General features: G+C 37.3%; 3 protein-coding genes across 6 annotated transcripts; 1 reads left to right on the forward strand and 2 right to left on the reverse strand.

Moving 5' to 3' along the window:
- Positions 1-155: 155 nt before the first annotated feature.
- Positions 156-5,509, reverse strand: LOC103319924 (uncharacterized). 2 transcript variants are annotated; one of them, XR_016124449.1, is made up of 6 exons: positions 3,514-5,509; positions 3,252-3,414; positions 1,412-1,575; positions 761-1,016; positions 313-627; positions 156-211 (listed from the first exon to the last, which is right to left on the reverse strand). XR_016124449.1 is itself a non-coding variant. In XM_008221514.3 (5 exons), the coding sequence occupies exons 1-5, from the start codon at positions 5,043-5,045 to the stop codon at positions 523-525; spliced, it is 2,220 nt and encodes a 739-aa protein (XP_008219736.3). In that variant the 5' UTR covers positions 5,046-5,509; the 3' UTR covers positions 156-522. The 2 variants fall into 2 exon arrangements, 1 of the variants encoding a protein (XP_008219736.3); XM_008221514.3 differs by having other exon boundaries at positions 156-627.
- Positions 5,510-7,125: 1,616 nt separating this feature from the next.
- LOC103319858 (N-lysine methyltransferase) lies at positions 7,126-9,728 on the reverse strand. The gene is made up of 5 exons (XM_008221452.2): positions 9,279-9,728; positions 9,100-9,173; positions 8,195-8,324; positions 7,753-8,073; positions 7,126-7,650 (listed from the first exon to the last, which is right to left on the reverse strand). Exons 1-5 carry the CDS (start codon positions 9,405-9,407, stop codon positions 7,378-7,380), a joined length of 927 nt encoding a protein of 308 aa, XP_008219674.1. The 5' UTR covers positions 9,408-9,728; the 3' UTR covers positions 7,126-7,377.
- Positions 9,729-19,427: 9,699 nt separating this feature from the next.
- On the forward strand, positions 19,428-22,527 carry LOC103319857 (S-adenosyl-L-methionine-dependent methyltransferases superfamily protein). 3 transcript variants are annotated; one of them, XM_008221451.3, is made up of 8 exons: positions 19,437-19,694; positions 19,965-20,077; positions 20,219-20,359; positions 20,958-21,042; positions 21,225-21,418; positions 21,553-21,664; positions 21,923-22,030; positions 22,178-22,527. In XM_008221451.3, exons 1-8 carry the CDS (start codon positions 19,524-19,526, stop codon positions 22,316-22,318), a joined length of 1,065 nt encoding a protein of 354 aa, XP_008219673.1. In that variant the 5' UTR covers positions 19,437-19,523; the 3' UTR covers positions 22,319-22,527. The 3 variants fall into 3 exon arrangements, with proteins under 3 accessions (XP_088902203.1, XP_088902202.1, XP_008219673.1); XM_089046077.1 differs by lacking the exon at positions 22,178-22,527 and having other exon boundaries at positions 19,428-19,694; positions 21,553-21,722; XM_089046076.1 differs by lacking the exon at positions 20,219-20,359 and having other exon boundaries at positions 19,432-19,694.
- The last annotated feature ends 273 nt before the right edge of the window (positions 22,528-22,800 follow it).

Below are 22,800 nucleotides of genomic sequence, written 5' to 3' on the forward strand. Positions count from 1 at the left end.
TGATGTGCTCTGAAATTTCATCTCTTGCTTCACTTTCTGTGGGTAGATGAGTGCGTCTGGAGAAGAGTTTCTTAAAGGAAAAATATTCCTGTGTAAAGCCGGTGTGTACAACGTACGTCTTACAAGACCTGTCACATGCTACCAACAGCGCTATGTATAACAAAAAAGAGATGGTTGGCCATTGAACTATCTCAGCCTCAAGAAAGAAATGCTGCATCACATTTACACAACATTGAATCAGAAATCCACTATTCTGACTGTGGAATATCATACATCAAGTTCAGATAAAGACACAAAACAACGGAGTATTACAAGAAGCAACTGCATCATAAGAAACTGGAAGCAAAACTCTGGTCGAACTCCTTCAGACTTCTTAATGCCATCCAAAATTGCACACTTCATCCGAGGACCAGCAAGGAATTTAGACAAACATCTCATATCTTAGCTAGGTGCCCAAAAGAGAGCAGTTATTACTAATCAACATAGAGAACAACAACACTTTTCTATATAGGCTAAAACACATCACTTCTTCAGGAGCTCCCGTGAGAAAATCCTCTTGCAGTATGGGCTGGTTCGTAAGATTGTATGAGGCTTAACTGCTTCAACCAGAGAAGCACGAAGAGGGCCCTGCCAATGAAGCAAAAATATTAGGACATATGCGCATGTGTGTGTGTGTGTGTGTGAGAGAGAGAGAGAGAGAGAGAGAGAGAGAGAGAGAGAGTCCATTATAAATCACTTGGAGAGATGTTGGTTCCTAAACCTTGGTAACTGTAAGAGCAGATTGAACGACATAGTTAGCATAAGGGTCTTGCAACAACTGTTCAAAGCAAGGAACTGAGAGCAATTCATGGATGATTTTTGGTCGGCTTTCTTCAAAATACTTGAGGCATTTTTCAACCACGTGACTACTACATTTCTGTGTTGAGAGGCGTACAAAGTGTCCTTTTAATTGATTAATCAGTTTGGCCATTGCAGATGGGATCTTTAGCTCCATGACATATTGAATAACATAATTCCTGTGTATCAAATGGAACAAAAATACAAAAATAAAAACCCTACTTCAGTCAGAAAGCCAAATAAAATAGTGAACTGTAAAATAACAAATTGAATATTTGGCTTGGAAAGACAGAAAAAAGAAAGCAACACAATAGTTTTGTAGCATAATATGTAGATTCTTATCAACTTTAGCAGGTGTGTCCTTGTAAGCATGAAATATAAATATATAAGTGATCAGCCTTATGTTTGCATCTGAAGTGGATCAAACAAATTGCAAGTGGGAAAAACTTTTGACTCCTCAAGAAACAAAATAAACGTCACTCTAGCTAGTTCGGATTACCACATCATATTAGTGAGTTTACGGCTAGCAAAGACAAGAAATTAAGTTAGTTCAAAGACGCTTGTAAATGATTACCCATAAGGATCTTGGGAAAGGAGAAGCCCATTCCTGGCAATTTCATTGATCAGCTTATCTCGATGTCTCCCTCTGGCATGTGCAATGCATTTTTGTAGTACACAACAGCCATGGCGTTGAGTTGCAATCTCAACACAAAATCTTGCAGCAGCATCAAAAATAAACTGCAAGAGATAGATTAACAGAAAAGTCAACAGAAGAAGTTCAGCGTCTTTTCAACAAAATTTAAGTAGGTCCTACAGAAAGCACATAACCATCCCTCTCAAGAACTTTGTTTTGGATTTCAGTCATTTTGTCCAATCATCCTTGTTTATATTTCATGTCACTGTAGAATACTTTAAACATATAAAATAGTAAGTCCAGTTCATTCCATCAACCTTCTGCTGGAGGCCTGACAAATAGAATCTTAGACCAGACTTAAAATCACCTCCTTTCCACTTTCCCATTCTAAACTCAAACAAATACAACAAAGATAGTCTATTGAAACTGATGAAGCATTCTTTGTAAGTGCCTCATAGCTCTGCAATGTTTAACAATTGTAGGTGTTAGTCGAGCTCTGTTCTTTCTGTTCTATGCCCAATAAAAGGTTCTATCCTTTTTTTCTCAATGAAATGTCTAAGATGCTAAGTTTGCGCCAATCATGTTGGAAACAACATCTCAATTTTGCTATTCATACAGACTATGTGACATGTTGATTTATATATTATTAGCATTGTGACTGAAAACGTCAGTCTTTGATTTTGGCAACGCAATTACGTATTGGTCTGTGGTTTTTTCAATCCAGACCTTATCATCTTCACTCCTATGTAGAGTAGTATATCATAATTGCTCACTTGCATATATCTGACCCAGCCCCCTGACTTTCTAGAGTACAAACTCACCCTAAGGGTTTAAGCAAAACAAGGAGTATTCTAGTTTAGGGTGTGTTAATAGATTAACTATTAGCCTTTCCTAAACCAAGTCTATAAATCGACATTCAGAGCCCAAAGAAAAAATTTCTATCAATATTAGCGACAAAAATCTTCAAGATCAGATGACAGTTTGTCAAAACAGTAAGATACCTTTCCATCTGATGTCTAGATCAACAGTCAAGGGCATTTGACTTTACCAACAGAAGTGACCAAGAAACTTACAGAGGACTAGATGAATCAGAAGGAAAAGAAATTAGATATAAATTAATAGGTTGAGGCATGATAACTGGACTTGAAACCTTCACTTATACAATCATCGGATTAGTTGGGACTATTTTAGGCATCAGCATAAACAACAGAAAGGTTACTTTCGAAAGTTTTGGGGTAGAGAACTTGAAGCATTAACTGGGAAAGAGTTGGTGAGACTGGTTAATTAATGTAAGATTAGACTCCTCCCACAGAACGATCAAGGATGGGTCTAGTTCAAGGTAGATACAAAAGAAAACTAGAGTGGCTGGCCCCAAATGACAGGGGATTGGAACTAAAGACCACCTAGTACTTGATTTATCATTTGGTTGCCCTATTACAAGCACACTGCACACATCAGATGAAACAGTTCACACCTTCAATAAACATGCATGCCAAGTTTTATAGAAATATTGCACCAAACCAGTGCATTGCCTATAGCAAATAAATGACTTGACAAGAATATTGCATTTTCACAATAGTTGTGATTAAAAGAATTTTGCTTGACCAGCATCAACCAATATGTATGTGTGTGTCTATTCTAGGTTATCACATGAAACGTGTAAGACAGAACACAATAACAGAAAAGGAAGAAGAAACATGAATTAGAAGATATTCAATCTTAAGAGGCTTATTTAAACAATGAAGCTAACAAGAAAATTAAAGAAATAAAAACAGCATACCCTATTATCTTCATTGCTAAAGCAGTCCAAGCAACGTTGTACCACATGATTACCATTTGGATCCTTGATAAGATCAAGAAAACCACATTCAAGGGATGATTTAACTAATGAGATCTGTTTCCCAGTTCTAACAGTCTCAATCAACTTCTGTACCACGCGAGTGCTGAAACCATAGCACCAATATGTTTAGAAGCAAGAAATTAGTAAAGAACAAATACTACAAATGAAGTTACCACAAATATGTACAGAAGGAAGGACATACCCATGTGTGTCTAAGGAAATTCTGACAAGCTGTCCTGGTTCTTTGGTCACCTTGAGTACAAATTGCATTCTTTGTTGTTCATTGCACACGTCCAACAACTTCTGCATAAGGTAATTGCCAAACGGGTTCGTCATCAGTTCAAAAACATGATTGATTATTTTATCAAATATTAATTGCACATCTTGACAGGTCCCATCATCAAGCATCCTCTGTAAGAATCGACAACCATACTGATCCTTTGCTATGACGTATATATATCCCTGGACCTCAGCCAATGAACCTAAAGTTAGTAGTGAGCGCATTGAGCTATTATTACTCTGACTCCATTCACTCCCACTAATTCCTCCATTACATAAAGTGGAATCCAGTCTAGAGCTTTTCTCTCCTTCTGTCTGCATTGCCTTATTGCAAGAGTTCTTCTTGTAACCCTTTGAAGATTTGATACCCTTGCTGATGGTATGATTCAAATGTTTTCCTTGTATAATGAAACTATCCTCACAGCAAAAACACTCAAGTTCCCTTGCACATTTCAGAGACTTGAAAGATTCAGGAACCCCACTATTTGGGTTTACTTTAGTCCTTTGTTTTATCATTGAATGATTATGTGAAAGATTGTCCACATTCAACTGAGCAACTGAGGACAACTGAGGGGAACCCATTGGATACATAAGGCCCTTTCCACCATTACAATCCGTTCCATGTAGCTGTAAGCAAAAAAATTCTTCATCAAGGTAAGGCCTAGCAAGAGATGGTTTCCTCTGATACCAACCATCTCCCTGTTCCTCTTTTCTTTGCCCTGATATACAACTCATTTGATTTTTTACACCACTAGGGCCAGAATACAAAGCATTGGGCTGCATATGATTAAGAAAAGACCCCATTGAATTACCAACAGTACATCTTTTCTGCAATCCAAGCAATGCTGACTCATTAATAGTACCATCAAACCTGCCTCTAACTCCAAACCCAGAGGATTTAAGAGCTTCAAAATCAGATATGTTATTCTTAGAACTTTCAAGTAGGCCATAGTTTTCAACATTCCAAGAACTAGTACCAGCTGAAAAGCCACCACCAAGCCCAAACCCATCTGGGCCTCTCTCAAATCCCATCCTTTTAGCACCACCATCCTGTTCATCCCCAATATGCATACTGTAGAAACTTTCAGCCAAACCCAGATCATCCCCCATCTTCTCATTGAAATGAGAATCAGGAGGCTTAGAGTCCAACCACAATCCATTCATGTAAGGTGTTTGATATTTGGCCTCCTCAAATGGGGTGGAATATGGAGAGCCATCCTCAGAGGAATAAAACCCATTTGAGAAAGAGCTTGAAGGAGAGAACTCTGATTGCAGAGAGGCTCTGCTAACAGGTGAACCACTCACAAGGTGATGATGATGAGGAGGATGAAGAAGATGAATGAGATTGGAATATGGTTGATTCATGGGGTTCTCATTCCAAAACTTCTCAAGCTCTCCTCTTTCCCTCTTCATTTTCTGTAAAACCCTCTCGTCTTCCTCAGCTATTTTAAACATTATACAACATACAACACACAATATATATGTCTAATATACAATACACGTAAAAGCACACACGCACAGAAAGGAAAAATACTTTTTTCAGAGAAAAACAGAGAGAACCCAGATTCAGAATCCCAAAACCCACGTGAGAAAACGATTCAGAGAAGAATAAAAGAAGGGTATCGTTCCATCAAGCACAGAAAACAAGCAGTGATAGTGTTTGTTCAAGCAGTGATGCAAATGTCAATGTCATTTTGGGATTGTGGATTCGGCAATGGGATTTGCGAGAGAGGGAGAGAGGAAGATAATGAACAGAGGGAGAGAGAGGGTTTTGATCCTCTCTTCTTCTTCTTGTTTTTCTCTCAGTATTTGATAGTACGCTCTGCCACCGCTCACACTCACGCCATTAAAATGAAGAGTCGCACTACAGCACTACCCAACAGCACAGCAAAAAGCAGAGAGAGAGAGAGAGAGAGGGCTCTGAGGCTGACTAGGAACTAGGAAAGGCTATTTTCAATCATTTTTTTATTTTCAGGCCAAAAGAATATTCATTTCTTAACTCTTTTTGCATTTTTAAATCAATAATTAATCTCTATTTCTTAATTAATCTTTGTTTTTAATCTTCTGATCTGTTTTAGTTAACCGTATCTACTTCGTAAACAGGTTCTAACCTACATAACAAACTCAGCTTGATTTTCTCGCCTTCAAGTTCGGTTTGTTATGTTTCTTAATGTGTTTATCTTCTTAATCTAATTTGATTTTGTTTCCCAAATTTAAATTAATTTTTACTTTTATTACAGTAATTATCATATTCTTTTTACAGTTGTTTCCTACTGTGCTTCCGTTCGTGTTAAGTCTTTTACCAAAATTAGATAAAAGTAACTTTCAGCTCAGGCCAATGTTGCCAATTGGATTGTAGCTTAATATAAGCAAGTCATAGCCTCTTCTTATTGGCTGCTGCAAAATATATATATATATATATATTATTCAGAAAAAATATTCAATTATTATTATTAAAGAGCCACATGTAAGTGGGGCCCACATTTTTAAAATAAAGTAAGAATCAGATGGCAGGTGATTGGGCCAAAAATTTGTTGCAGCCCAACAAATTGATTTCCTTCCTCTGTGCGAGGCTAGCTTTGCCATAGGGTACGAACAGAGCAGAGCTTTAATGGAAATAAAATTAATGGGGAAGAAGGCTGTCTCAACTCAAGTCAAAAGCTAGAGGGCTAGAAGCGTAGCGGAGCATAAAGCTTCGACTGGTGAGACTTCGGCACCACGGCACCTCCAAATTGGAATTTCCTATTTTAATATAATTTGATTGTGTTATTGTTGTGATTTGTCATTATGTATGTATTGTATTTTCACGGTTTACCAATATGTTTTAATATCATGTTAAAGTTACGATATTTGATCCAAAATCAATTAGCAATAAACAAAGAGATGTAAAATTTAATGTACATGCTAACATCATTGAATTGGTAAAATAACCGTGCTTAGGGTATTATTATCGGAGATCGGCCAACGAATCGGCCATAGTTCTTTCGGAATAATTGAAAGGGATCAAACTCTTAACGTTTCTTACTGACTTTCCTAATCATGGTTCATTACATTTGCTAACCCCAAGAACTTATTCTCTGCTACGTTGTTTCTTTTTCTATGAATATTATGTGCCCAATCCGGCAGTCCGGGTCCATTTAATGAAACCTTCTACCAGGCCATTATGTTGGGAAGAGGATGATATTCTTCTTGCCGCCGAATTACTGCCATTACAGCTGCAAAGTCATTTTCAACAACCGCAGCCAAAATGCCTTTCTTTCGAGGCTCCAAGCTGGTTTTAAGCCCATGAATAGCTCAGAGCTCACCTAACTTTGAGTAAAGGAACTTCCAAGCCTGCAGAGCTAAGTTTTAAGAAACCAAGTTTCAATCAAAAACTTTTTTGCTTCTCAATTTCCCTTTGCACCAGCATCTGAAAGCAAATGGAAGTTGGAACACAAACAATACAAAATAGCTAAAACTTCATGATCAAGAGCTCAACAAAGGTGCCTTTGGTGTCACCAAAGAAAACATAATCAATGTAAAGCTAATTCATAAATTAAACCCATTGAAACAGCCATGCACTTCATTAAGACAAACACTGAAAGAACACAAAAATATGGACATACACAACCCAATTAGCAGATAGTCCACAGCTCTGGCCGATCCCGTTATAACCTAAAACATAATTCCCAAAACCCACAATAAAAAGGTCAAATAATATAATAGCACATCCTCCAGCACTAGGAGAACAACGAACAAAACCAGACACCATGTGATGAAATAAAATAACCCAGTTAGACCTAACATGTTAAACCAAGGCAATGCTACTCTCTCCACCTGGGGGTTTGCGTACACCGCCTAAGTAGTCTCGAGCCTCTGCCTTCCCATCAGCAAAGATGTTGCTGCCACTCATCTCTCGTAGTTTTGCATTACTCAGTGGTTTTTCAGCTGATGACGGAGGAACATCACCCTTGAATATATCATTTCCTGAGAGCTCAGAAAATTTCTTCTCATAAATCTTCTTAGCCGTCTTGGACGCAGGTTCCTCACTGGATGCTATATTGCTCTGACCCCCACCAGGCTATTACATAAAAACCAATTCACAACAGTTAGATACTTCACTTCCATAATGAGAACAGATAATTATATGTATTATGCGCAAGTAACCACACAGTTCACTCACATTAGAAACCTTAACAGATGTGTGACCATTGGGGGAAGCAGGTTCTCCTATCTCTATGCTTCCTTTCAAGGCCAGTGCACGTGGAGCAGTAGTTGTCCTGGGCAAAATTTCAGGAGGCGGTGCAAATATGTCATGCCCACTAAGCTCCTTGAATTTAGAGTCAGAAAGCTGCTTCTTCAGCCTTGCCTCTTTCTCTGCTTCACTTTCCAAGGTCCCACTTAGCTCACGCTGCTTTGCAACTTCAGGAATGGTTGTAGGCTTTTTGGGAGAAACACCCTCTTCATCACCAAATGAGATATGACTGATTCCAGCAACCGCTTGCTGCCATTTCATACCAACAGAAGACTAATTCAGGAAATGGGTTTTGCACCAAACTTACATACCACACTATGATATGTGTTTAAGTAATCAATCTAAAAATTAACCACATATTGATTGGTACCTGGTACATACGAATTGCGGGTTTTGGGGTAAGGTTGGCACCATCAGATTCTGAGGCATCATTTTCTGCCTTCGGTGCAAAAATGCCACTCCCAGTCATCTCCTTCATCTTATACCCTGAACAAGGTTTGCTGGAAATTTTGAAAGTGAACAATGTTAGAGGTCTTAGACAAACGGCACAATTAATACAACTACAGCCCATTACATATGACCACATCATGTTTATTTTCACTACAAATGTCCAAGCTTTTACCACAACAAATTAAACTTGTCCACATGACTAATTTCACACACACACACACACACACACACACACACACACAAAAGAAAAACAACTGTAACGTTTTACCTAAATAACAAAACCTGTCAACTAACAAATACCCAACTCTTCAATTTATAAATACATAACTCAAAATTTTAACTCATTTATTAAATACAAAAAAAAAAAAAAAAAATTTTGAATTATTTCTGAAGAGGACTTTTTTTCTGGACCGAATTATTTATGAGGATTCATAGGCCAAATAAAGGTAGATCGATCAGAGATCATTGACTTAATCAATCTTCAATTCAACAATCCATTTCCTTTATAAAACAAATGGAGAATTTACTGGAAATAAAATTCCAATGGAATATCCAAATATAAGAAATAAATAAAAGCAATATATTTTAAGACCAAGAGGGTTCTAGAACCAACTTGGGACCAACAAAAACAAAAAAAGCAACCTCATTTTTGTTTTCCAAAATCATAAGAATTTGAGAAGAAAAATCCGTTGCAGGTCCACAAATGAGTCCACTTATAATGACCACAAAAACGAAATCAAAGAACCAAATTTCGAAAAATAAACAGCCAGAAAAGAAAATGTGAAGAAGAAGCATAAAGCAGAAGCAGGAAGAAGCAGATCTGACCGTTTGTTCAAGCTCTCGACCTCCTCGTCCGTCACCTGACCTCCAAACACCACCTTTCTGATCCCATCCGACGGCTACGATCAAACCCCAAAACAACAACAACAAATCAAACAACCCCATAATCACCAAACCAATCAAAACAAACAAAATAGAAAAAAGATTGAATTTTTTAATTGTACCTGGTGAGAGCGAGTAGCAGAGCGAGAGGCGGAGGAGGGAAGAGGAGAGTCAGTAGGAGGAGTCTCGGACCAGGTGAGCAGATCCGCGGTGGACGTGTGGGGCTTCCTCACCGGCGTGCTCCTCTCCATTTCGGGTCGGGTCTGTCGGACTCTCGGACCGTCCAAACCGAGTGGCGGAGGGCGGAGGAGTGTGGTTGCGAAATGACGATAATGACCCTGAGTTCTGGAACGTTCTTCCGACTGTTTTGGGGGCTGGAGCTGTGGGGTTTGTGGGTATTTTAATGGCTCTTTTGGAAAGGGTGGAGTTGAAGGGAGATAAAAGGAGAGTAGGAGATGACTTGGAGTGAGCTACTCTTTTCTTCTTTCTTTTCTTTTCTTTTCTTGCGTTTTAATTTAAAAACAGAGAGAGTGAGAGAGAGAGAGAGAGAGAGAGAACAAGGAGCGAGAAAAACGGGTCGGGTTATATTTATACATAAATTTGAAATCTTGTACCGCGTACGAGATATATGTGGCAAGCATGTGACGCCGGAGGTACAGCCACGTGCCGGTTGAGTTTGATTTGATCCATCCGTTGGAGCTGGATTTACCATATTGCCCTTTCTATTTTGCTGTTGGTGTTGACTGTTTTGTTTTCGTTTTTGTATCGACGACGACGATTCAGCGGGCTCAGGGAAAAGATTGGGCGTGGTTTAAAATTTTGAAATCCGACCCTTAATTGCGCATGGATTCGGCGAACCAATTTTAGGAGATTATGTTTTCAACGGTCGGGATCAAGAAACTAACCGTATTTATCCTATAAAATAATTTTTCATTTTGTTGATTTTTTTGCAGAGAACTTTAAACATGACCGAGATCATACAATATTATATGTGAAAAAGGAATATATATATATATATATATATATAAGTATTGTATCTTGTATGTGTTGTTAGGTTTGTTATTACTTTGTAAATAGCGATTTGAATAATATATCTCAAATTGAAATGCGTTAAAAATAATTTTATAAATACTACTCCAATTAGAGAAATGTGAAAAGCTAGTAGGGAGATGGATTAATGGACATTGTAAAATCCAGAGCTCAACAATTTAAACTCATAAATCCCCTGCACAAAATTTAAAATCAATACGATCCACATAGATTAAACAATAGAAAATGCATTAACATTCAAATTAAAATTTTAAACTACAACATAGTTCATTGTTTAGTCTATAAAATGTAGGGGTTCGTCACATTCACACTAGAAGATACACCTTAATTAACCTCAACTTGTGAGTATTCTATACCTAATCCAATTTCCCACCTCTAACTGAAGCATCAAACCATATCTTTTATTTGTTCGTGATAATATTAACGGACCTACTCTTCTATTTTAAGCGTACACGTTTTTCATTAATGAAATCCGTGTTGATATTCACTCAAACGTCATTATAATTGGATTACTAGGGGTTGGTGATCATGTTGAAGAGATATTCTTGTGAGCTAGCTCTATGCAAATGTAACAAAGTCAAAAAGCTTGTTGAGCACAATTGAGTTGTTGTTGTGACTTTGAGATTATAATATTTAGGGGGACATCTGATTTTTCATATACTTTTTTTCTTGCTTTGTTCTTTAAGGATATGCTTGCTTCTATCTTTTTTGCCACTACTTCTCCAAGACCAAGAAGAAATGCATCATTTTCAGCTCTCCATGTGACTTGTGACCCAGCCACAAAGTGCAAATCTCATCTCAGTCTCATCGTCTTCCTTCGTGGGTCATGTCAGCCACAATTTCACGTGCACTCAAAAATGCCCTAAATTTTGCGTAAAGCCTAAAGCTCTCTCATTCTACCTTCTCTGAGAAATTCCTTTCCTCTTTTACTTTTTCCTTCTGAAAAAGGACATGAGAATAGGGGTATTTTCGTCATATCAAGTTTGAGGGCCTATGATAAAGTTATCCGTTGGACAATAAAATCCGAATAATTTTCGTAGGCACTAATTACGTGGATAGTCCTTTTAAATTCAGATGCAGTTAAATTACTAGAATCTCCTTGTTTTCTGCTACTTACCGGTTGGAAGACCAAAAAGGAGAGTGCTCATGATTAGGGCCATTAGGGCATGCTCTTTGTAGTCATGAAACACATGCCCAAGCAACTTGACTTACAATTTTTTCATCATAGCCCTCTCTTGTGTGTTTTTTCTCCTTAAGCTTTACCTTCCTCAATCTTAGGATTATGTATGGACAATTCGTAATCGTTGATCGCTTTGAAGTTCATTGTAAAATTCACATCAATCAACAATTATAAATCGCTTAAACGTATACACATAGATAACTAACACTGTTAGATTGTTTAGCTCCACCAGACAAGTAAACAAATTATATTTGATTATTTCCCCCAACACACAAAAAAAGAAATAGAAAAAACAAGGACAATGTATGTTGCAAATTTTGCTTGCTACCTTCCCGTGGGGTTGGGGACCCATGTATTGCATTCATCATTACCAAGTTAGAGGTGCAGGTGAAGAGGAATTTTAAAAATGGGGGGAAGAAAGATATGGACCCAACCAAGTGTGAAAAATAATGATATGTCCCACAACGGAATGCAACCTAGCTTGGAACATACCCAAGAAACAAGAATTTGAGGTTAAGGGTTTCCTTAAAGATGCTACAAGGTTAGTGTTTCCTAGGTTTATAAGATTTTCTATAGTTTCTTCCATCTTCTCCCATTAAATTATATTATGTGTTGCTATTTAAGTTTAACTATAAATATCATCATGGTCATTAGTTGACAAGTATAACATACATTGATCATAATTAGCAGCACAGCTGTCCCTCAGTGTCAAGTAAAATACTATTTGGTTTGCTAATCCAAGTTCGAATTATATTAATATCCCACCAAAAAGACCATGCCATATACTAATCATGATTTTATCTACTTTCTTTATTTTGAAATTGTGAATTTTATTTTGTTTGATATAGCTATTGCATGATTAGTGACCCCCTCGTGCAATTTAATTGATAAATTAATGTTAAGATCATGGGGTCAGGAGAAACTACAATTAGTGTGGTTCCATTAATCTAATTATGACTCCAACCACAATAATCACCTAAACAGTTCTAATTTGGTCATGTTGCGTGCAAATTGTATTTAGCTTTGAACATTTCTCGACTCCTATTTCTGAAGAGAGTCATTATTCTTGCATTCTTCGAATCACAATTTTGCTAAAATATGAAAACTATGAGAGAATATTTGTTTGTGGGAATTTTCTGTGTATTCTTATCCTTGTAGGAGATCATATTTATAATACAACGAAACCTGAATGGGCAAGTAAATAATAAATTCCTAAATCTATTTACAGTAGGAAATCAGGAATTAAAGTAAATCAATTACAATTATAATAGGAATTCTTGGTGTGTAAGGACAGTAAGTCAATATCCACAAGTCACGCCAACACTCCTCCTCACGTTGGTGCATAGATGTCGCCAATGCCTAACTGATTCAGTGAATTGTGGAATGCTTTACTGGAAATCGCATTTGTCAAAATATCCGTCAATTGATCCTCATATTTCACAAATAGAAACTGAAACACTTTAGCCTCAAGCTTCTGTTTGATGAAGTGTCGATCCACCTCAACATATTTAGTACGATCATGCTGAACCGAATTCTGTGCAATGGTTATAATAGCCTTGTTGTTACAAAAGAGATTCATTGTGGCTGTAGGTTTATACCTAAGTTTAGTAAGCAACTTTCTTAACCAAAAAAGTTCACAAATCCCTTTAGTCATACCTCTGAACTCGGCTTCTGCACCGTGGGAGAAGTAACCCGATGTGGATTTTCTATATGTTACATTACCTGCCTAATTTGCATCTGAATAACCATCAATATTTAGATGACCATGCTTTGAGAACATAAGTCCTTTTCCAAGTGCAGACTTCAAATATCTAAGTATCCGAAGAACTGCATTCATGTGGTCTTCACTTGGAGAGTGCATAAATTGACTGACAACGCTCACTGCATAAACAATGTCTGGTCGAGTATGTGACAAATAGATCAATCTTCCCACTAACTTTTTGTATCTTTCTTTGTTAGTTGGAACTTGATCCGGATATTCTCCAAGATGATGATTCTGAATAATAAGAGTGTCCACAAGTTTGCAATCTAGCATTTCTGTATCTGTCAACAAGTCCAAGACATATTTCCTTTGAGAGAGTAATATGCCTTCTGCGATCGAGCCACCTCAATTCCTAAGAAATGCTTGAGTCCACCTAGATCCTTCATCTCAAACTCTGTAGCCAAATAGTCTTGTACATGTGATATTTCATGTTTATTATTCCCAGTAATAATCATATCATCAACATAGATTATTAATGTTCTTACCTTCCCTTTCCGATGTTTCAAGAACAGAATGATCTGAGTTGCACTGTTTGAAACTATTATTTTTCATTGCCATGGTGAACCGTCCAAACCATGCACGTGGTGACTGTTTCAATCCATACAATATTTTTCGTAACCTGCAAATTGTTCCAGTCTGAGTAGTATTATATCCAGGAAGGAAGTCCATGTACACCTCCTCCGTGAGTTCGCCATGTAGAAAAGCATTCTTTACATCAAACTGGTGTAGTGGTCAATCCAAATTAGCTGCAATGGATAATAAGATTCTAACGGTGTTTAACTTTGCAACTGGAGTAAATGTTTCTTCATAGTCTATACTATAGGTTTGTATGTACCTTTTTGCCACAAGTCTTGTCTTGTATCGCTCCATAGATCTATCTGCATTGTGTTTTATAGTAAACACTCATCTACATCCGATAGTCTATTTTCCTTGTGGTATAGTCTCCAATGTCTAAGTCTGATTTTTCTTAAGAGCTTTCATCTCCTCTTTTATAACTTGGACCCACTTAAGATCTTTCAATGCTTTAGAGATCTTTGTTAGAATATGGATAGCAGACAACTGGTGTACAAAAGCCTTGAGTGGTTATGACAGTTTCTTAGTGGATACATGATTTGCGATTGGATAATTGGATGTCTTGCCAATATCAGGTGAATAACGGTTTGGTGGCTTCCCACGATTTTGCCTGAAAGGTAATTGATATCCAATAGTTTTATCCTCTAAATGCACAAGTCTAGTATGAGTAATTACCTCAAGGATATTCTCAGGAAATTGGTCTGTTGGTACTGTTGAGTTAGAAGAGGGTCTTCATCTTATTGTTCTGTATTGTTTGTAGGTGTGAGACTCGGATCAGAAATATCTTCACATGAATCAAGTGGGTCAGGCAATTGATCACTATGAATGGGCGATTGATCGCTTTTCGGCAGAGAGTAATCTCGTGCTCCAGACTCGGGACGATTGATCATTTCCATACAGAGGAGAATTTCTTCGTTTTTCAAGTTGCTCTAATTCTTCTCTTCACTTCGTATCTCCCCCTGAAGCGTAGAATTGGATAATGGGTCATGAAAGAACAGCTCAAATTCCAGAAAAGTCACATTCAAAGTGACATAGGTACGTCGGGTATGAGGGTGATAACAACGGTAGCCTTTCTGATGAGTGGCATAACCCACAAAAACACAACGAAGCGCACAGGGATCAAGTTTGCTATGTTGATTTTTGTGGAGATGAACGAAAGCCACACATCCAAAGATTCAGGGAGTGAGTACCAAAACATAGGGCAGAGGTCTGTATTGCGTAAGCACTTGTAAAGGAGTTTTAAAGGTCAATACACCAGAAGCATGCAGTTGATCAGGTGAACTGCGGTGACAATAGCATCATCCCAGTGATGACGAGGAAAATGAGCGCCAATCAGAAGTGCTCGGGTGGTTTCAAAAAGATGTCGATTCTTTCGTTCAACAACACCATTTTGTTGCGGTGTCTAAAGACAAGTCGTCTCATGGATAATTCCATATTGTTGGAAGTAAGTCTGAAAGTCATGATTGACAAATTCTCCACCATTGTCTAAGCAAAGAATCTGGATTTGAGCATTAAACTGAGTTTTCATCTGTTTGTGGAAGGACTGAAAATGGGAAAACACTTCGTTTTTATTCTTTAGCAAATAAAGTCATGTCATTCGTGTACAATCATCTATCAATGTGACAAACCATCGAACACCAGAAGGAGCAATGATAAGGGAAGGTCCCTAGGTATCAGAGTAAATTAACGTAAATGAAGTAGTACACTTGTTCATACTCAATGGGTAGGGCACACGGTGACTCTTGGCCAAAATACAAGTATCACATGTGAAGTCAGAGTCCTTGAAATCTGATAATAAATATGGTATAAGATGTTTCATATAATTAAAAGACGGATGTCCCAATCGACGATACCACAACCATATTTGCTTTTGTTTGCTATCAAAGGGATGTGTCACACTGTTAGCCACGTCGGGACTGAAGTCATTGACATAATATAGCCCCCTCTCTTAATACCACGACCAAGATTCTCCTCAGTGTGAATATCCTGAAGCAAATAAAAACTCGGGTAAATGAGTACACAACAATTCAATTGTTCAGTAAGCTGACTAACTGATAACAATTTAGTGGATAAAGATGGAATAAGTAAAGTATTAGACAGTATGAGAGAGGATGAGAGTGCAACAGTGCTAGCCCCCGTCACAAGATAAGTAATGTCATTGACATTTGCAATACAGGTTCGTCGAGGTTGTGTAGTATTCAGGAAATCATCAAGATCAAACGTCATATGATCAGTTGCACCGGAATCAATTATCCAGCTCCTAGAATCTATCGTATCGGAAGTATAGAATCCATAACCAGTACCATTACTGGTCGTATTGCATTGTTTTCGATTTTTAAAAGTAGCCCACCAATCGGGGTAGCCATGCAATTTAAAACAAGTTTCACGAGTGTGTCTCGGATCACCACAATATATGCAATCTGGTCCATGTGTCGGGGTCGTTAGTCGAGAAGTCATAATATGTGCAGCGGAAGATGCATAGGATACAGGTTGAGTAGGAATTGAATCGGGATCGAGCCGAGTCGAGTCAAAATTGAGGTCAAGGTCGAATCGAGACAAATTCGGTCGGTCATCATCGAAATGGGGTCGGGTCGTCTTCGAGTCGAGGTCGGGTCGTCGTCATCATAATCGGGGTCGGGTTCGCAGTCGTCAAAATAGGATCCTAATTCCGGATCATATTCGGGGCCAAAGTCTGCATCTGTAGTAGCTGAGCCATCTGGGCACTCAACTCAGCTATGGTTGGTTGATAATGAGAGAAGGAGTCGGTGGTGCTACCTCCATGAGGATTGAAAAAATCATCAACCCCCACAACGGCGGCGGGAGTTTGAAACTAGAGTCAGCAATTCCAAGATCGTCGCACTGATACCATGCTAAAATATGAAAACTATGAGAGAATATTTGTTTGTGGGAATTTTTTATGTATTTACAGTAGAAAATCATGAATTAAAGTAAATCAATTACAATTATAATAGGAATTCTTGGTGTGTAAGGAAAGTAAGTCAATATCCACAAGTCACGCCAACAAATTTGACATATATATCAAAATAATTCATTAAAATTTATTTGAAGCGATCATCAACATATAACCCCTAAAGGTTAATTTGTGTTGTCGATGTAGATTGTCAAAAAGATTAAAGAAATACGGTTCACTGATATGCAAGGGAAGCAAACACTTACAAAGTTACACTGTTGATCATTCAAAGGGAAGGAAGGAATTTCATTTGATGAGAATAGTATGATAACGAAACATCATTTTTCAATCAACTAATTAATTAAGACTGGCTTCTAATTAATTTGTGGATAGGGACTCGGGGCCAAAGGTAACTATGTCGGCAGGGGCACTTAAAATAGGAAATTAATGGATAAATTAGTTGTTCAATCACCAATTTTGAATTATAATAAGTTCAGACTTTTCAATATAATTCAAAATTCAATCATACTTTATCACCCACATCATCACTGAACAAGTCAATTCACCATCCTAAATTGATCTTGATCAAAATGAAACTCAAGAGTTTCAAAACAGAGCCCTACTGCCAATAGCTTCCACTCAATGCCTATGAGCTCGAGAAGAGTTAGCCTATTGTAATTTCATTATATTCAGGCACGAACTCAGGATTTTAAAACATCATCAATGAACAATTCTTCTCAAATTTCGATAAAATCTCCTTTATTTTATGACATTTTCCAAATTTATAGTGTTAAAGGTTATACTATTCATTTCCACATCCTCAACTTACACACAAAGATAACATCATATATATTAGGGCCTATACGAATAACATGGTATTTTTTTTATTGGCCTTGCTGAAATGGGGTGGGCTACAACCCACCTCACCCATATGCCAAATCCTTGCATGATTACATTTGAAAGTGACTCAAAGTGACAAGGGGGTAAGCTATATGAAAAGGGATAAAGGCAATGCAGAAATAACACATGGGTGCTTGCAGACATTTTGTAAAGCACATAAAGGATATATTTTTTATTTTGGCTCAATCAGATTTTCTTGGTCATCCAAAGAAAAACAACCTTTTGCTGCTGCTGCTTCTTTTTTTCTTTTTTTTTGGGTTGAACTTTTGGGTTGTACTTGTGAAGCAGAGTATGTGGTTGCATATCTTCAAGTGCTTTTGCCAATAAATTTGGTGCAAAATATATGTGCATTCATATTGAAGTTTATTGGCCAACATAAACTTCTATTGTCAAACATTTTAGCTATTGATTTGGGAAAGGCAATGTCAGTGTTGATCGATACAAAGAGATGAAGTTGCTGAAGAGAATGATGAGAATGGAAAAGATAACTAAATCTGGATTAAGGGATGTTAACCAGATTTTTGTGTAGTTCTATTTTAATGTCAAGGTGTGTTTGTTTTTATCTTTATGCATTTGGTTTGGTGACACTCCTATAAATATTGGGTCGTTGATGATTTGTAATGTGTTCAAATCCAATGCTAGAATATAAGTCACTCCTCCTTTTTTGATACTCTTCTGCATCCGACTCATTCATAATTGACCATGACCTATTTGAAGCCTAGGAAAAAAATATTAAACTGATAAAGCAAGAACAATATTGTAATTAGTATTATCATTCAACAGTCACATAAGGGTCCTGTTTGGTTTACGGAACGAATTTGAGGGGAAATCACTTCCTATGTCATTTCTCAGGGGATGAGAATTGGAGATTCATTTCCCATGTTTGATAATCATGGGAAAGTAATCAAGAAATACCACTTTATTTCCTTTCACATGTTTGGTTTGTGTAGGAATGTAAAAAAAGTTTGTTTAATTTTCCAATTATACCCATATAAAATCAAATAAAAAAAAATGCATTTAATACTATATTGTAATTCTAAATTGTTAATGGAGACAATATAGTCATGAAAAATATGTATTTAATATTGGCTCATTTTCCTAAATTTACAAAACTCAAGAGGGGAGAAGGGCTTCACTTTCCCCCTTACTTTCTCATGTGCAAGGCAACAATTTCTCATGCCTGGAATTACCAAATATGGTAAAGCAATTGATTTCTCATCCCCAAGCCTCCTTTCCCATGAATCAAATGGGTCCAAGATGTAAATCAATGGACGAAGGGTTTAGCTAGTCTATTTGAATCACCCTTCATGAGATAAATTCCATGGCGCATAGGGTAGAGTTTTGTTTTGTTTCTTTTGAGGTACCTTGTGATTTTATTCATAATGTCTTATTTGAGGATTGTGTTGTTGAGTGGAGTAAGACTCTTCATCTCCCAGTGTATTTTTTCTTGATTATCAATCGTATTGTCTAAGTTGCCTCAAATTAAAAATCTCTCTTAATATCCAACATTTTAATTAGTAATTATAACCATAATTTCTCAAATTAATTTAAGCAACACATTCAAACAATGTTTCATGTGACTAATGGTTTAAATTCACGATCTAATAAGTTTGCAAGTACTTGTAAAAGTTTCTCAAATTAAGCATTGTTGCAAGACGTGAGTGACGATGAATCGATCGCCTCTCACCGGACCAAACCGAGCCAATTGAAATTGATCATTGACACGGGTGGACTCCATGCTATCCGACGGTCGATTGTAAATGTTGCAAGCAGGACAGTCCGAGAGGAAAGAACACAGAACAGAGTGTTGCCATGAACTGCAGGCCGTTATGAAAAATATTCGGAGATTTGTCGGGACATGCTAAGTACGTTCTTAAAACAAACTAAAACTAATCTCATGTTAACTATGCAATCTTATTCTATAAAAACACTCGCACTCAAAACAAGTACGCACACTCAGAACCCACCACAAACCAAAACAGAGAGTTCTTATGGCGACGGTGATTGGCAACATCACCCCCGCGTTTCTTCTGAGTCGACTCGGTAACTCGAGGCCCTGTGTTGTTAAGCTCAGGCCTTGCACTGCACCGGTTTTCAGACGCTCTTTCGCTGCAATTACTGCTCGTGCTGCTTCCACCGCCTTCATTGAAGTCGAGTCAACGGTACGTTGTGTTAGCTTCTTTTCTTGCTTGTTTCTTCAATGAATTCCTCCAATCAATTCGCAGAATAGAAAATGGAAAACCCAATTGTATTTGTCTGTTTGGTTGCCGGAAAACAGCCGGAAAAAACAAAATTTTAGAGCTTTTTCTTTTCTACTGTTCTATTGTCCTCAATAAGAGTCAAACGTGTTTGGATTAATTTAATTTTAAATGGGGTATTGTTTATATTTGACATTACATTTAAAATTTATTTGCTTTCATCATAAACAATAGGATACAAATCCAATTGTGGTTCAAAATGAGGTCACCACCAGCAGCAATAACATTTTAGCTTGTCCTATATGCTTCGACCAATTTTCAAGTTCCGCTGATCCGGGCTTATCTGTGTAAGTGATTCCAATCACTGCTTATTCTATTTTGAATTACTTGGGGTTGCATTGTCTTATTTTGACTTGCTTTTTGCTATTTCCCTCTTTTATTTTTTTGTTAATTTGGGGAGTGGTATGCTTTGTTGTTTGGATTTACAGCAACTCTGCTTCCGGGTCTAGTTTTCAATGTAGCACTTGTAAGAAGACTTACTTTGGCAATCAAACACATATTGACCTGACAACAGCCAGTGGCTCCAAGAACTATGGTGAATCAATGCCGGTTTCCACAGAGCTTTTCAGGTGTTGAAATTGTATAGCTATCAGTTTTACAACAATTTTGTGGTACTTCTTCACAATGAATTTAAATTGAGGATGGTGATCTGATCAATAGAGTTGAAGTAGAGTCACACGTGAGCCCTTTAAACTTATTCGTATCTGGGAGTATATATTGCACAAGAATGAGAACATTTGGCTCTATTTTTAAGGGCTTATAATGCCAGAATAACATATGATGTTTACTGTATTGATCTTTAGTGGCCTGATTTGGTACAGTTGTTCCGAGATCATGTATCTTCTTTGAAGTTTAGTATTCCTTTTCCAGTTTTAGTGTTTCTCGGAACTATACATCTGTCATACAAGGGAGATAAGGAAGTTGATGTGCTTACTTCTCATGTATGATTTTATACATGATATTCAATACTCTGAACCAAAAAACTGTGCACATAGACAAGTTGTGTTCAACTTTATTACTTTTACCTTTTATGGCATGAACTTAGTCCAATTGATTGTAGCAACCATATTAAACTCTTTGAAGCATTATTAAGACTAGTTTCTAATACCTCATGAATATGTTGATTTGTATCTCTTTATAATGTCTACTGACTTTTTCTTGGATCAGGACTCCATTGGTATCATTCCTCTATGAGAGGGGCTGGCGTCAAAGCTTTTCTGTCTGGGGTGGTTTTCCTGGCCCAGAGAAAGAGGTGAGATGATCAATTTCTTTATCACTGCATGGAAAAACAGATAGATCCATTGTGTTGCTGCCAAATATGCAATGTGGTTGTTTGAATGCTGAAAATATAAATCAAATTTTACTATTCTGTGCTTGATTTATCTCGCAAAAGGAGGTTGTCGATTTGCTAACCGCACCATATTTTGACTGCAGTTTGAGTTGATTAAGGATTTCTTAAAGCCGGTCTTGGGTGGAAATATCATTGATGCAAGTTGTGGGAGTGGGCTATTTTCTAGACTTTTTGCGAAGAGTGGATTATTTTCTCTTGTTGTTGCTTTGGACTACTCAGAGAACATGTTGAAACAGACCTATGAATTCATTAAGAAGGAGGAGAATTTCCCCGAAGAGTACAGAACTTGATGCTTTCATTCAAATTTAGATGATACAGCTGCTGAAAGTTTGAAATGCTATTAGTGGATCTCGCCAAAATTTTGTTATCAATTTTGAAAATTTATTCCTAATTAAGTTTGTTTTTTATTAGGAACATAATTTTGGTCAGAGCTGATATTTCTAGGCTTCCCTTTGCTACAAGTTCTGTTGATGCGGTGCATGCTGGTGCTGCCCTACACTGTTGGCCTTCACCAGCAACAGGTGTAAGTACTTATTTACATATGGTGTTAAAGCTACCTGTTCTGCTTGCTCCAGCGACCCGTAAGGCTTAAATCTTAACATATCAGGACGCATCAGGCAGTGATGAAGTATTCATTTTGATTTGAAAGTACTGATATTTTCTGGCCGGGCCAGGAAAATTACTATTATCAGCATGAAAGTGTCTTTTTTCTTCTGTTTTTCTTCTGTTTTTAGTTTAACCAGTACTTGCTTTGAGTAATTTGGTAGCTGTGGTTTTGAAGGTTGCTGAAATCAGTCGAGTTCTGCGACCCGGTGGTGTGTTTGTTGCAACTACTTACATACTTGATGGGCCTTTATCTTATATCCCATTTTTGAGGAATATAACTCAGGTACATCTTTCCCCTAACTCAGAACCTGCATGCCTACAGTTCTGTCATTATGCTGAATGTGCCTCATGTAGTGGATGGTTTTGGGTTATAATTCTAACTTATCTCACTGGGTTTTGAATCTTTTGATTTCATCTCTTTTGTTTGCAGAGAACAAAGCAAATATCAGGCAGCCAAATCTTCACATCTGAACGTGAATTAGAAGATCTCTGCAAAGCATGTGGGCTAGTTGGTTATACCTGCGTGAGGAATGGGCTCTTTGTGATGATTTCTGCTACAAAACCCAGTTAAGCCACAAGCATCTCCCTTGCTTGTATAAAATTGTATAGGCATTTGAATTTGTTCCCATGGAAGTTGGTCGTTATAAAGAAACATAAATACTACATCAGATGGTATTCAAAAATTGGAAATTTATCTGGTGTTTGTAGTTCTACAACTAACTCATAAAGAAAAGGTATTCTGTATTCTTTTGGGAAATAATTTGCAGTTTGCTAGCCTCACATTATTGTGCCAAAAAAATGAACTAATTGTTTCAGTACTGTTTAAAGTAAGATAACCATTTGGGACTGCTTCTTTAGGAAGCGCTCTTGCTCATAAACACTTTTTTATACGCGCTCCTGTTAGAAGAACGTTGCAATTTTTATTAAACATCAAAGTACTTTTTGAAAAAGCACTATGAAGTGATTCCTGAAGAGAAAAAGTGGTTGTGACCTAGAATCACTTATAAGTTTTTTTTTATTACAACCATTTTTTATGGAAAAAAAAAAAAAAAC

This window comes from Prunus mume, linkage group LG2, assembly GCF_029339155.1.
Source record: "Prunus mume cultivar Tortuosa linkage group LG2, ASM2933915v1, whole genome shotgun sequence".
NCBI lineage: Eukaryota > Viridiplantae > Streptophyta > Magnoliopsida > Rosales > Rosaceae > Prunus > Prunus mume.

Coding starts and splice junctions, on each gene's coding strand:
- LOC103319857 (XM_008221451.3), top strand. CDS start 19,524: ATGGCGACGGTGATTGGCAACATCACCCCCGCGTTTCTTCTGAGTCGA. Junction 19,695..19,964: donor TCATTGAAGTCGAGTCAACG/GTACGTTGTGTT, acceptor CATAAACAATAG/GATACAAATCCAATTGTGGT. Junction 21,665..21,922: donor GGCCTTCACCAGCAACAGGT/GTAAGTACTTAT, acceptor GTGGTTTTGAAG/GTTGCTGAAATCAGTCGAGT.
- LOC103319858 (XM_008221452.2), bottom strand. CDS start 9,407: ATGGAGAGGAGCACGCCGGTGAGGAAGCCCCACACGTCCACCGCGGAT. Junction 8,325..9,099: donor GTCGAGAGCTTGAACAAACG/GTCAGATCTGCT, acceptor CAAAATTTCCAG/CAAACCTTGTTCAGGGTATA. Junction 7,651..7,752: donor CATCTGTTAAGGTTTCTAAT/GTGAGTGAACTG, acceptor TTTATGTAATAG/CCTGGTGGGGGTCAGAGCAA.
- LOC103319924 (XM_008221514.3), bottom strand. CDS start 5,045: ATGTTTAAAATAGCTGAGGAAGACGAGAGGGTTTTACAGAAAATGAAG. Junction 3,415..3,513: donor ATTTCCTTAGACACACATGG/GTATGTCCTTCC, acceptor CTATGGTTTCAG/CACTCGCGTGGTACAGAAGT. Junction 1,576..3,251: donor TTAGCAATGAAGATAATAGG/GTATGCTGTTTT, acceptor TATCTCTTGCAG/TTTATTTTTGATGCTGCTGC.